We start from the raw sequence: 15,080 nt of genomic DNA on the forward strand, positions 1-15,080 counted from the left end.
GAGCTGAAGGGCAGCAGGAACTTTCTCAGCAGTGTTGCGGGCTGGAGGCGGCAAGGTCAGAGAATGGCAATAGGATTCCTCAGGAGAGAGCGAGCGTGTGATTCAGGCTGTCACAACAGGGTGTGTCTGTGAGTGCACATGTGTGTGACAGACACCTCCAGAAGGGGGAGAGATAGTGACACACACAACAGACACATACTTGGGGACAGGGAGGGTTAGTGACACACAGTCACAGACAGGAGCGCTCAGACATATGTGCGGGGATGGACACACTTAGATGTTTGTGTGCACAGAGAGGTGTGTGCACGCTCTGACCCCTCCACAGAGATGCTTGTAGTCACACATGGAGAGACTGTGACACCCAGAATGGACGCGCTCAGCAGTAAGGACATCGCCACCCCCGGGCACACAGGGCTAGACAGAGAAAAGTGTACAAGGAGAGACACCCAGGACGGTGAGGCGGGCTGAATGAGCTGCATGCACAGGGAGACCAAGCAAGGAGCTCACATGGCAAGAGCTAGACATGCACAGAACAAAAAAGACCCCTCCCCCCCAACCAGAGAGAGTGAGCTGGGGGTGTGGGGAGCAGAGAGCATGAGAGAAGCCCAGATGGCCGCACACACAGGGAAGGAGAGGAGACGGGGTGACCTGGAGGCTACATGGGAGAAGATGGGGAAAGGAGGGAGCCAGCAGGCCTAGGCATAGGCAAAGGGTGGGGGTCCCGGGAGGGCAACAAAGGGGCGGAGGCTGAGGGCCGTGTGTACAGGCTGGAGGGGGAGCATTAGACAGGGCTGCTGGAGCACAGGAGAGCTGGGCTGGAATCAGGGTGCCGCCCTAGGAGCAGGGAACCACGGCAACACCCTGGCACCAAGCTCTGGCCTAGCTGGGCTCTGACCTAGGCCTTAGGGCAGAACCCACCATGGTAAGAGCTCTTGGAGAGCCTGGACTAGCTAGCTGGGGCCGGTGGGCGGGGACTAGCTCCCAGTCTAGGCTAATCTAAACTCCATTCAGGGACTGGGCTACTGGGCTGGGCTCTGGCTTGGGGGAGATGAAAGGCTGGGCTTAGAGCCATGCTCCCTCTTGGCAGGGGCGGGTTGGCACGGCCTCTGCCGCTGCACTAGCGCACAGGTGTGGCTAGTCATGCTGGAGAGCCCCATCCCTACCAAGGGCTGAGGACCTGGTCTCCCCCCGCCATGGGCTCTTACTGTCAGGCTGGCTGTTGATAGTAAAACTCAGAACTGAAGAATTGCTTCGGTCAGCTGGGATCAGTGCCAGAGACCCCAGCTGGTAGGGAGTCCCTAGCACCTCCACTTCCCCATGGGTCACACTCCACCCCTTGCTGTACCAGGCCCCAAGCTCTGAGATCCAGATGTCACTGGATTCAGACGCCCCCTGCCACAGGGTCCACGTCTCTCAGATTCTCCACCAAAGCTATCTGGTGAGTACACCAACTCTAAGGCCCCTGGTGCCTAGCTGCCCTGTGAACTGTTCTGCGGGGGAACACCGATCCTCATGGCAGCTCCCATTATTCACAGGGGGCATCTCTGCACACGTCTGACAAGAGCTTGCTGTACCATGGGAGGCGGGGGCTGGGCCAGGGAGCTAGCTTGATTGCAGCATGAGCCCACCCTACCTAACCTATGACCAATGCATGAGAGCAATGAGCCCCTGTCCCCAGAGTCAGACCCCAGCACTGACCCCATGCCAGCCATATTCCAACACAGGGAACAGCCCTGCAGGATTGGGCGATGGAAAGGGATTCTCAAATGGGGGCATGGCTTGGGAAGAGGAGGTCTGGAGTGTTGTCAGCATTTCTGAACCTCCCTCCACTGGCATCCTGCTGAGAAATGGCATTGTGTGTGACCAGGGTGACTTGGGAGCACCGGTTGAACGCCAGGAATGTTGGCTGAGCCATGCCCAGGAGAACATCTCCCTTCAACTGTGCCTGGTGAGAAGAGGTTGGGTAGGTCAACATGAGCGGCTCTGTGCTGGAAGGAGGGTCGCAGAGGGAGTCCCGCAAGGCTGCGTCCCCGCTGGGGGAAGCACCCGTTTCCTGAGCCAATGCCGCTCTGCTGTCTCCCCACTTAGCAGGACGTAGAGCAGAGCAGAAGGCTGCCTGGCTGGCTGGGAACGCTTGGCAGGAGGAGCTGCTGGTGGCAGCGAGTTGGAGACAGCCCCGAGGCTAGGTGAAAGTGCTACACTCTGCCAGCTTGGTAGCGTGGTGCTGCCTTTCTGGTGGGCCCCGTACCACCAGCATATGCAGGAGGCAGCTCATGCAGCTCGTTCCTGTCGGTTCTTGCAAGACTCGACCGCCTGCATGTGCCTCCGACATGTGCCCTGTGCCTGGCTCCTTGCATGAGCCACTCCAACATGGAACTTCTGCTGCATGCTCTGCCCCCGGGGTTCTAAAACTGGGGGTTGGGACCCCTCAGGGGGGTCGCGAGGTTATTACATGGGGGGTTGCGAGCTGTCAACCACCACTCCAAACCCCGCTTTGCCTCCAGCATTTCTAATGGTGTTAAATGTATTAAAAAGTGTTTGTAATTTATAAGGGGGGGGTCGTACTCAGAGGCTTGCTGTGTGAAAGGGGTCACCAGTAAAAAAGTTTGAGAGCCACTGCTCTACCCCTTCCTGGGGTGGGTGCTCAGCATGGGCCTCTATCCTACCCCCTGACACGTCCTACGAGGTCATCTGGCCTGAATGTGATTGTGGTATCTCCTCTCGGTGTGAGCCTCCAGGCCTGCTCCCCTACCCACATGGGAGCTCCCATGGAACTCTCCACCCCCTGCTGCATGCATGCTTAGTGTGAATCTGCAGGTCCATGGTGTGTGCACCTTTAGGGTTGAGTTGTTGTATGGTGTCACAGACTCACAGGACTCCTGCTCTCTCTCAGCTCCCTACGGTCCCTGGGAGGAACCCCCTTCAGTGCGACAGCCTTTCTCAGGGGTCCACTCTCTCTCAGGGGTTAAACCCCTGGATTAGAGCCTCCATCAGCACACAGAGTGCCCTCTAGCACTGCTTGGTCCAGACTTCCTTGTCCGGCTTGCCCTTCTTACACAGCTCTGTGATGGAAGCCACAGTGGGGTACAAACCTCCAGTAGTACCCTGCCATCCCATTAGGGACCTGGGCCTGTTTTCTGGTTTGAGGAATGGGCCAATCTCTGATCCCCTCCTCCTTGGCAGGCTCTGCCTTTAGACAGCCTCTTCCCACCTAGTGGCCCAGGTATGACACCTCTGCCATCCCCACCTTATCCTTTTTGTCCTCTGTAGTCGTCCAGCATCCTGGAGGTGTCTCAGCCCCCTCTTTGTCTGGAACACATCGTCCTCCCAGGTTTGCCTGAAGACCCAGATATTATTTATGCTCACCCAGGCACAGTCCTCCACCCCCCTCAGTAACTGATTCCCCAGGCACTGGGAGGTGGCAAGTGCTGCCTTGAGGCTGACAGGTAGGACCAGGAGCCCAAAGAGTCCCATAGGGGTAATGGGAGCAGATTCCAACCCGGCATCTGGGTCCAAACGTACTGGCCAGTAGCCTTTGGTGATATCCCTGGTAGTGAGGTAACTTCTCCTCCCAACTTGATTAGGAACTTGTTAGCCCTAGGCATGGGGCAGACATCAGACACAGTGACAGCACTGAGCTTCTGATACATAGTCTACACGAAGTCTGATTGATCCATCCTTCTTGGGGACCAGCACCACAGGAGAGGCCCAGGGCTGGTGGGTAGCTGGATCACCCCTAGGACCAACATGTCACTGATCTCTCTCTTCAGGTCCTGGGCTTTTTTCCCCATGACTGTGAATGGGGAACACCTGGTGGGTATGTTATTTTTGTCTCCCCTCCCCTTCCCCCCCCCCCCCCCCCCGTGGACAACTTTTAGTGAAACCCAAGCCAGCTGGAGAGCAGCTGCGCTCCCTGCCTGTTGGGCCAGGGTTAGCTGGTCTGAGAAGGGGATTGATTCCAGCGGGAGGCTGGCTCCTGTCTCAGGGAAGAGATCCACCAGGGGATTTCCCCCGCACCTTCTCCTTCCTCTGCCCACACACAACCAGCACCAACCACTCCCTGTCATCATGTGGCTTCTTTGTGTTAACTTGGTACACTCATCCGATTGGGCCGCACCAGTACATGATTCACCTCCTTCAGCTGGTTCATGATTTCACAGGCCTGTACCAGTTCCAGGCACCCTTTGCACTGAGCCGAGACTCCTCTCCTGGTCCCTGGTGCCACAGGAGCCAGCACACTGCCGTACCGGCCCTTCTGCTTTCCTTGGCCCCTGGCTAGATTCTTCCTGGCCAAGCCCATAGGCTCAGTGAGCTTTCCCTGGAATGTACTCTACCAGCACCACCCATTTCCCATTCCCATTTCCCTCCCATTTGTCTCTCAAGTCCCGGGGTCCCCTCACTTTTCTTCTGTTCACCAACTCAAAAGAGTGGCCCCCTGTGAATTTCTGGGGCAGTGAGAGTTTTGTAGCCCCCTTGCCTGGTGCACTGGCCCCTCTGATGTTTAGAGGGAGGGACATGGTACTTCTGGTAAACCACCAGCGGCCCCCTGATCCCACAAGGTTCAGATTTCCTGGTACCAGATCCCTTTTCTTACAGGGCTCTTTCCCTGCAGTTCTTCCCCCAGGGTCTTGCAACACTGGGGCCCATAAGGACCCTCAGCTTTTTCAAGGAGGACTTCTTCTGTTGCTCGGTCTGGAGTTCAGCTGCTGGGTTTGGGCCAAGCCCTTGTTGGCTATGTCTCAGTTTCCACACCTCTTGGTCTCCACCCTGTTCCTGGTAACTCACCTCCCCCTTTGGAGGTTCCACACCCCCTGCTGGGTAGATTGCTGGTGCCAGACTAAGCACCCCACTCGCCTGTAGCCACAGCCAAGACCCAAGGCACTGTCTGGCCAGGTCTCCAATCCATTCCCCATCAGCACCTCTGCAGGTGCGGATCATGCACCCCAACCTCTTTGGGGCCCCTTTGGGCACCCCATTTCAGATGTATCTACATGATCTTAACTGGGGGTCTGATCACCCCCTTCAGGGTTAGGTATGCATTGGGCACAACTGGATCTGGGTCCACCACCTTGGCTGTCGTCACTTTAGCCCCCGTCTAGGCAACGAGCCCACTGCTTTGTTTACAGCATCAGAGCCAGCTTGAGCCGCCTCTCCCCAGTGCAGGACCGGCCAGTCACACTCAACTCCAGGGATCTGGCTGCAGATAGGCAGGTAACCCACACCTTGTAGATCTTCCTTGTGCTACTAACCAGGGAGAACATCCCCTCCTCCTCGCCAGCCGCGCCATTCACATGATCACTGGCTCCTGCTCTCTCCGCCTTCCTATCTCTGGGTTCAGCTCTTTGACTGTTACAAGGTCTGGAACCTGTCTTAAAGAGACTCAGTCACCCAAGAGTATGTCAAAGTTGATGTGCTGAAAGACGCCAGCTACCAGCCCCCCGACCCCATCCTTCCTCTGTCTGCACAGGAATCTGAGCCATAGACAGGGTGAATGGCTTTATATTTGGGTCCTTCAGCCAAGTTATACAGTCCCTCAGCATCTGGTGGAGTTGCACCACACTAACAAGAATTCTTGGTCCCAGAATGTCTCCACCCTGTGAATATGTCCCAGTTGATCACCACTTTCCGCTCCCACCAGGGATCAGAGGTGCCTGAGCCCAGGGGTGTCTAACAAGACCTATCTGCTGGACTTGGGGTGGAAGCCTCTCTGTGACTCTTCCCTGACCAGCTCTGCCCACAGGAGCTGGTGGGTGACTGCTTCCTCCGAAGGGATAGAGCTGTGGAATAGACACATAGCTCGCTCTCTGAGCCTGTATTACAGGTTATCTTCCCTTTGCCATGTTAACCGTTTGAGGGCTTCTCTTGAGCCAAGATTTCCTTTATTTTTAGACACTGCACCACTTTGTGTCCTTTTGCCTGCAGTAATTACATCCCAGGTCCCATGGGGGGGGGTCTGCCTACTCTGGCATTTGTGGGCACCCCTGCATCATCTTCCTAAAGTCCCACCTCCTGAGAGGTCTCTGAGTGACTCCCCTTCTGAGTCTCCGACTTGAATCTCCCCCCACTCATTTGCTAGCGTACCTGGTCCAGTAACCACATTTTAAAGTCTGGATGGCAGATGTTAGACAGTTGCTCCAATCCCACCAGATTATACACATTTTAGTGGGGATATTTTCCGAGTGGGGTGGTGACCTCCTTGTAGGTGATGTCTGGGATCTTGCATAATCCCGGAAATATTTTCTACATGCATCAGGGTTCAATTCAAACTTAAGCAGTCATGCCTGTTTGAACCATTTTTAGTTCTTGGATTCTGAACATCTTTATGGCCTCAGGGCCAAGCAGGGTGGGGTTAGAGAGCAGAGCTCATCCATAGGATCAACTGAGTTTGAATCAGAAACCTTCTCACAGGCAGTGAGATCGGCATCGAAACCCCTCCCCCATTACACTGGGGCACACTTTGGAATCTAGGCTTCCTAGTGAACTGGGATCTTGGGGTCCTTCCCCACGTACCCCATCGCAAGTCCTCTTTGCCTGCTTCTCCTCCAACTCCAGTTCCTGTTTCCGCTGCTCCAAGCCGTTTGCTAACCTGCTAGCCTCCACTCCTCCAGCTCCTGCACTCTCAGCTCCAGTTTCCATCTCTTTACCTCCACTGGAGGGAACCCAGGTTGGGATGTCCCCCTCCTGACTGGGGAGCCAGGTCTGGTGGACCCATTGCTGCTGCCCCGACTGCCCTCTCCCCCCCCGGCTACTCCCAGGCTCTCCGGGTGTCCGGAGAGCCCCACTGGGATCTGGCCCTTGCTCTTTGGACTGGTCACTCTCTACCAGCTGGCAATCAGCTGCTCCTGGGTGAGCCTCCCCACACTCAGCCCTCTCTCCCTGCACCGACCTGCAAGGTCCCTTTCCTTTCTAGGCCCTTTCCTTGCTTGTTCCTTCAATTCCTCTTGTTTTATCGCTGGCAGCCACTCACTGCAAAGCCCCTCCGCTCTCAGCCAACTGGTGCATCCACCAACCGCCCTCTGCTACCAAGTTGTCATGGACTCACAGGACTCCTGCTCTCTCTCAGGTCCCTACGGTCCCTGGGAGGAACCCCCTTCTGTGTGACAGCCCTTCTCACAGGTCCACTCTCTCTCGGGGGTTAAGCTATAAGCCCCTCCATCTCCTGGAACTGAGCCTCCAGCATGCCTGTCTCTCCCCGTGGGCCCCATCAGGGAGTTCACTCACTCTGGACTCCCAGGGCCTCCAGTCCAGGAAGGAATAATGTAACCCTGATTTCTAGACTGGAGTGACTCTCAGCCAGTGTAAAACGGAAGAGTTTATTGAGCGTCTGAACACAGCATAGGAAACTCTCAGGGCCTCAGGCCTGGCCTCCCTCAGCACAGTACATCTAAGTCTCCCTTGCATCCAGATGGGCTCTGGCTGCTCTCTCGCCCCAGTCAAGAAGCCCTCTCCTTCCAGCGATCATCCTATATCACCGGCCATAAGAATTCATGCAAAACACTAAGAAAATCCCCCACTTCATCAAATCTGGACAATACAATGTGACTCCCAGCCCAGGTGCCAGGAGCCTCACCCAGCTGCCCTGGCCCTGCTCATCCTCCAGTGAAACGTCCTGAACATCCTTCAGCCAGTTTAAATGGGCCAGATCCTTCTCTTTCACTCTGTGTGTGTGTGTGTGTGTGAGAGAGAGAGAGAGAGAGAGAGATTCCACTCCAGTCAATGGGAGCTTTGTGCACACAGTGGCTGGAGGATTGGGTCCTTAATACCGACTGAGCGCTAGGTGGTTGGACAAAGCCTGGAGATGAACTCCCTTCTGTCCTGTGATGGGACCGGGACAGTCCTTTGCCTTTGGGGAACCCGTACCCCAGTTCCAAGTTGATGTGCCCAGAACCAGGAGTGTGGAGTTCTCTGAAAACACCACTCCAACCTAATGTTGCTTGCTCTGTATTTATCTGGCTGACCACCTTTCTTCTTCCGAGACTCAAGCACATTGTGGCTGTACAGGACCATGATGAGGCTGTCCCAAACACACCCAGCAACTGAGAACATCATTCTTTCTGATAGGAAGGGGCAGGGCTTCAATCAATCTGAGTGGGGCATGTTCTGGTGTGGACAGAAAGCACAATGTGAATTCATGCCAGGGATGGGAATTTTAGCACGAACGAGGGAATTGATTGGTGCCTTTATACCAGTATGAAGCTCTCACTGGTGGCAAGACAGAGGGCTGCTTCAGAAGCCAAATATTGTAAGGGGTGTCTAGATTTGGGATGGGGAGCTGTAGTAGAAAGCACCAATTACTAACCAAGGCTGGCTTGACAGGGGATGCTATGGCAACGAGGAAAGGGAGGCAGAAGGTGCTTAGCAACTAGAAGGGGCTGACAGCAGGATTTTGAGAGGGACAGTTGACAAATGGCAGCTGGAGTGTTGAATGACTGACTGGGAAAATAACAGAATGAATGTTCCCCTTTTTTCATGTAGTGACTTCGAAGCGCACAGCTGTACGGCATGTGGGGGGACAGCCAACTCCATGCAGGCAACACCCACACCCCGGACAAACAGATAAACTCCCACAGGGTGTGAGCCATTGCCAGTTATTACAATGAGAACAGGAAGTGGCACAACGGGAATCTGTTCCCCAGGTGCAGGCTGTAACAGGCAAGAGGAGAGAGTACAATATTAATGTTTTCCCCATGACTACAGGGATAGGAGGTGGCATGAAAAGATTCTTTGACCCCTGGTGACAGTTGTAGTGAGTTCAGGAAGTAGCATCACATGAATTGGGTCCCACAAGAACAGTTGTAAAAAGAACAGGAAGTGGCGTTGTACAACTGGTATCCTGGGAACTGACCTGTTAGTGAAATGGTGAGGGGTTGTGGCAGGTCAGTCTTGAGATGCAGCAGCAGAGCTGAGAATACAACCCCAGACTGGAATAGCAGTGTGCTCTGAGGAGCGTGGGACCAGAGCTCCTGGTCGGGATGGAGGGGTGTCATGCAAGCTGTGTGGATGCCAAACTGGAATATTGAGGGAGTTTCAGGTCAGTCTGTAGATGACTCACAGAAGATGCTTGTACAGTACTAGATTGAATATTGATTTATTTTTTAAATGTAGGCCAATCTTCTGGATAAGGTTTTATGTTAATTGAGCTAAATAGTTCTTCAAGCCAAACAGAAATGCTGCTTTAGAAAGTGCAGTTTGAAAAACTGCCTTGAAATGTTTTAGCTCATTTGCAGGGAAAATGGAGTCACCTTGGTTATGACACTCACATCCATGCACATTTTGTTCTGGTTGCCACTGATTGAAAGACTTGGTTGTTGGTTTTCTTCCTTGAAAGCACTTTTGTTTAAAAATCAGAGTGACTTTGACTTGGTGAGGGATGGATTTTAGCTTGTCATCAGTATAGCCAAACTTGAGGACTAAAGAATCAAGGCTGCTGCTTCCAACTTAAAGATAGTATAGTAGCTCTGCCATAAGAAAAAAAAAAGTTAATTTCAAAGCCTGGAGCATGAATCAGCTCATTTTTATCTTAAAATGTTAAGTGCCAGATAGATTATCTTCTGCCCTAGGTTCTGCTGATTTAGAGCCTGAAATCAGGATTGCAGGCTGGAGATAGTAGATTTCAGATACTACACAGCTTTCAGGAGTGCGCTATCTAATCCACGCATGCCAGTTTAAAGAGGCAAAGAGGAACCCCACCTATCAGTCAGAAGCAGATGGGAGAAAACTGGAGAGAGATGTGGATTTTGAGAGAGAAAGAGAGAAATTATTGTAAAGATCAATGCAAGATTTTGCCTTCAGCTATAGGCAGAAAATCAATCTGGAGAAGGCAGTTGAGAGGTCACTTTGAGAGGCCCAACAGAACTCATAACCCCTCTGAGTTGGGCTTGAAATGTCCCCTCTTATTTGGAGCACAGTGGAGATGTTGGTCATTAACAGAATGGAACAGCAGCATCACCTTGGCAGCGGGTGGACAGAATCTGAAAGGGAGAGGTGGGTTTTTAGTCAACTCTGAACGGAAAGCACAAAAAGGGCCTTCAGCCAGGTACAAGTTGGAACGTGATTTGCTAGCTGCTTGTAGATGCCACCTTAAAGAGTCAGGCTATGCTTGCTGTTAGGATCAGTTAAGACTTGGCTCCCTGGAGTCAAGTGACATGTTTGTGACATGGCTGGCTATGGGTTATCTGGCTTCAAGAAATGGCTTTTTTGTGCCCCCTACTCCAACCCAGGAATTTGCTCCCAACAGCAATAGTGGGACAGTGTGCGTAAGGGTTGGAAGGCTGGCCGACAGTAGATGAGACTGGCGTTGAAAACAAACTCTAATCTATGATATCCATATTGTAGTGCCATGCAATCATTGATGTATTTATCCCCACACCACTCCTGAAAGGGAGGGAAATGCTATTATCTCCATTTTACAAATGGGGAAACTGAGGCACACTCACTCAGCCAGGTTCACACAGGGAGTCTGTGGCAGAGCAAGCAATAGACCCTGGGTGTGTCAAAACACAGGCTAGTGCCCTAGCACTGGGCCATACTTCGTGTGTTGGTCTTATTGTAATCACAGGCACGTAACGGACAAAATTCAGCGGGAGTTGCACCTACTTACACCAGAGCTGAATTTGGCCCCCTGACTCAAAGATCAAGACTAAGGACCATGTTCAAAAATTAAGCTGGGGGGTTGGGGAAAATGGAAGCAAATGGTTTCAGAAGCAGATAAATCCTCCTCTAAATCTCCTTCCACCCCGCTGCACTCGGGAGAGCTCTCTGCGCTTGACCCCTGTGTGGAGCGCGCTTGGCTGGCTTCCAGACTCCCACACATGCAATGTGCACTCGCACCGTGTGGAACGGAGAGGAGTCTGTGTCCTTAGTGGACAAAGCAGGCTCTGCAGGAGATCTGATTCTGTAACTGGCTCAGGAGAGGAGGCCTCTTAAAAGTCAATTAGAGGACCGTAAAAATAAATCAGACTAAGACATTATGGGGCTGCCAGAAAATCTGGGCGAGGTCAGTGTTGCTGAATGTTTTCTGTTGAAGGGATTCTGGATGCTTTTGATTGGGAGAACTTCTCTGTCTCTGGGTCAGTCTGATCTGAAGGCTAACCCTAGAATAACTCTTCTAACATGTCAGTCTAAGGCCTCAAGGAGTGAAGTAGTACAGGAAGCGGAATACACAGGATTGGGCACTGAACTGCAGGTTAGGAGACCTGGGCTCTATTCTCTGTTTGCCCCTCTGTGCCTTGGTTTGCCCTTCTGTAACGTGGGGATAATAGTATCGCCGTTCCTTTGTAAAGTGCTTTGAGATCAATGGATGAGAAGTGCTAAGTAAAGAAGTCAGCATACTGGTTTGGATTATAAAACTACTGCTTTCCTAGGAATGTAGGCAGTTTGTTCCAGTTAATATGTCCATTAAGGCATTTACATTCGTGGGTGTCGCACACTGGACAAAGATCCTGCAATCAGCCCATTGCATATATTGAACACACGCTTTGTGGGACCCAGAGAATGCATGGCACTATGTTGCATGCCTTCAGAATGCAGGCAGGAGTGGGGAGGGGAGGATGTAGGCTAAGGAGCATTCGATGGCTGTGCAAGGAGCTGATGGCTCTGTTCTGTGTGTGTAAGTGTATGAATGGGCCTGTCTAAACCCCTGGTACCTGTGAGAATTCACTGGCCCATAGTTTTTTGGCTGGGGACAGTATTTCCATAAACCATAAAGAATTTCACAGATGAAATAGCACTGGCAATTATGAGGAATACGATTAAGAGCTAGATTGTGCCTTTAGGGCACCTGCCTGCATTGGAGAGGGCAAAGAGGGACTTTGCAATGCCAGCAGCTCCTGCAGGAAGGCCCAGAACCCGCATGGGTGCTGGGGGACCGCACACAGCACTAGCAGCTTCCCTGATTGGTGCATACAGGGTTTCCCCTGGGCCTTCCGCACTGAGTCTAGGATTGGGCCTGCCCCCTGCAGAAGAACGCTTCGGGTGAGGAGGGTGGCTGCTCACAGAGCTTGGCACCATCTAACCCAGTGGTTCTCAAACTTCTGTACTGGCAACCCCTTTCACATAGCAAGCCTCTGAGTGCAACCCCCCCTTATAAATTAAAAACAGTTTTAAATATATTTAACACCATTATAAATGCTGGAGGCAAAGCGGGGTTTGAGGTGGAGGCTGAGAGCTCGTGACCCCCATATAATAACCTTGTGACCCCCGAGGGGTCCCGACCCCCATTTTGAGAACCACTGATCTAACCCAAGAGTCAAGTTTGTACAGTGTTATGGATAGTCCCAAACTTACTCTGGGGTGGCACCATTAAAGTACCTGCTGATGTATCCACAGCACAAGGCTGAGGTTACTGGGGTGCTTATATTGGTCCCAGAAAAGCTATGACCTCACCCACTTTGTCTCTCTAATCGCCTGGGACTGACAGGACTACAACACTGCACAGCTATAGGAGCTAGGTATTACTCACCAGCCCAGCACTCAGGGGTTAAGCTGAGCTCAAGGCCATGGGACTGTGATCCAGTCAGTCCAGCAGGGAGTCTCCAGAGTTCTTCCAGCTTGGATCCTATCTCTGGGCCAGTGGTGGCCATAAACCAATGCAATTTCCATGCTCCCTGCGGGGTGCTGCACCCAGCCACAGCTCTCCAGCCACCAGCCAAGCAGCACCCCCAGTTCCCCATTCAAGGGCCTGACTCCACTTCAGCACCACCAGCCCGTGGCAGAGTGTGAATTTCCTCCCTCCTCTGAAAGCTGGGTTTCAGCTCCACAGGGCTGGAGACAGCTGAGTCAGCACAGCAAGGAGAAACCTGCTCTGCACTAGTGGAGAACGGGCTGGAGGGGCCTTTCAGAACCAGGGGCAAGCCCTGGACTGGCATCTCTGGAGAGAGCTTGTTCTGCAGAGGAGTCATCCTCCCACCCAGTCTCCCACAGTGTGCTGGATTCGTTTTTCTGTTGAGCCTGCCGCTGGTCCTCTCCACTGACCATGCTGCTGGGAAACCTTGTGCACCTGCTTAGATCTGCACTCATGAGCTAGGTGAACCTTAGAGAGTCTGTCCAGGGAATCTGTGAACATTTGGCTCTGGGGGGGTCTAAAAGGATTTAAAGTTGTCCAGCTTGTCCCAGTCTGATGCAGAGGATGGGAAGGAGCAAGCAGGTGTATTGAGAAAGAGAGGAGAGGGCACCATGGGGGGTGGATCCCGGTGGCAAGATTTGCTGGCTTCTTTCAGAGCGGGGGATGTGTCAGACACCACACAACTGGAAAGCAGGGCATATACGCAGGGCAAGTCTTCAATTATATCCCTTTCCCTAAAGGTTCTGGCCCCTCGGCCCAGCGGCAGGAGACAGCCTGGAGGGGTCAGATGATGGGTCACTGAGGGTTACAGGTCTGCCTCCAAACTCTAGGTTGGGCATCAAACAAAACCAAAGTGGGGAACACCCAGATCCCACCCCTCGTACTTCCAGCCAGTACTGCGGCCTAGTAGCAGTATCTAGAGCTGAAGCCTCCTGGGATGTCTTTCCTCAGAGAGCTGTGGAGATCCAGGTAGCGAGCTGCAGAAAGGATGGCGAGCCTGGGGTCAGGAGCCCAGGTGCCTTAGCAGGATGCAGTGGAAAAAGCTTTGTTGCAAGACTTACCCGAGGCTTCTGTTTTTGTTGCAGTGACCATCCTCTGAGTCAGCTGGTCTCGGACTCAGACTCCGAGATGGACAGCACGGAGCAACTAGCGCTGGGCAGCACAGACACGCTGTCCAACGGGCACAAGGCCGACCTCGAGGCTGCCAAGCGCCTGGCAAAGAGGCTCTACAACCTGGATGGATTCAAAAAAGCAGACGTGGCTCGCCATTTGGGGAAGAAGTACGTGTGGGTATTATGAGGAGAGGCTGTTCATCCAGGGTGCTGCTCGGTCACTGAGGAGACAGAGCAGCCTGCTGCATGCATAGGTGCTCCACAGGGGCATAGGAGCATGCAGAGAATGGTAGGCAAGAGACAGCCAGACCCAAGGACAGACTGCCCTTAGCAGGAGCTCATGGGAGCGCTCCGCACGACCCACATCTAAAAGGCCACGTATGCCCAAAATTCATCCCACATGCACCATTTACACCAAGTATTACTGCATTCAGGCTCCAGGGAGAACTCAGAATATTGCCCTCTGGAGATCAGTGCGAAACACCTCAAACCTGGCGACTGTATTGCACACACCCCCATCACACTGTCCACTGTCCTATCTCATGTCCCCTGGTGTGATACTAAGTCAGAGGTGGGCAAACTATGGCCCGCGGGCCACATCCGGCCTTTGGGACTGTCCTGCCCAGCCCCTGACTCCTGGCCCGGGAGGCTCGCCCCCGGCCCCTCCCCCGCAGCCTCAGCTCACTGCGCGGCTGGTGCAATGCTTGGGGCGGCAGAGCAGCGAGCTCCTGGGGCAGCGCAGCTGCAGAGCCTGGCCTGATCCGGTGCTCTGTGCTGCGCGGCTGCCTGGCCTGGTGCAGCCGTGCCGCCACCCACCGGTGCTCCAGGCAGTGTGGTAAGGAGGCAGGGAGTTGGGGGGTTGGATAGAGGGCAGGGACTTCGGGGGTGGTGGTCAGGGGGCGGGGGTGTGGATAGGGGTTGGGGTAGTCAGAGGGCAGGGAACAGGGTGGTTGAATGGGGGCAAGGGTCCCTGGGGGGCAGTCAGGAAGGAGGGGGGGGTTGGATGGGGCGGTGGGGGGGTGGTGAGGGGCAGGGGTTCCAGGGACAGTCAGGGGATAGAGAGAAGGGGTGGTTGGATGTGGCACGGGTCCCAGGGGGGCCGTCAGGAAGGAGGGGGGGTTGGATGGGGCAGCGGGGGGAAGTCAGGGGCAGGAGGTCCGGGGGCAGTCAAGGAGAAGGGGTGGTTGGATGGGACAGGGGTCCCGGGGCCGGGGGGGGCAGTCAGGAAGGAGAGGGGAGTTGGATGGGCGGCAGGGGGCAGTTAGGGGCGGGGGATCCTGGGGCGGTCAGGGGACAGAGAGTGGGGGGTGGATGGGGCAGGGATCCCCGGGGGGCTGTCAGGGAACAGGGGGGGTTGGATGGGGCAGGAGTCCTGGGGGGGGGCTGTCGGGGCGAGAAGTGGGGGG

General features: G+C 54.0%; 1 protein-coding gene across 5 annotated transcripts in view; it reads left to right on the plus strand.

Moving 5' to 3' along the window:
- The window catches only part of PSD (pleckstrin and Sec7 domain containing), a 107,225-nt gene that overhangs the window by 61,438 nt on the left and 30,707 nt on the right, over positions 1–15,080 (plus strand). For all 5 annotated transcript variants that reach the window (XM_073352937.1, XM_073352941.1, XM_073352939.1 and 2 more), the window contains one exon: positions 13,648–13,842. In XM_073352937.1, the coding sequence (XP_073209038.1) occupies positions 13,648–13,842 (195 nt within the window). The remainder of the gene's footprint in view (positions 1–13,647; positions 13,843–15,080) is intronic.

Source organism: Lepidochelys kempii, chromosome 7 (assembly GCF_965140285.1).
Source record: "Lepidochelys kempii isolate rLepKem1 chromosome 7, rLepKem1.hap1, whole genome shotgun sequence".
In the NCBI taxonomy this organism is placed as follows: Eukaryota; Metazoa; Chordata; order Testudines; family Cheloniidae; genus Lepidochelys; species Lepidochelys kempii.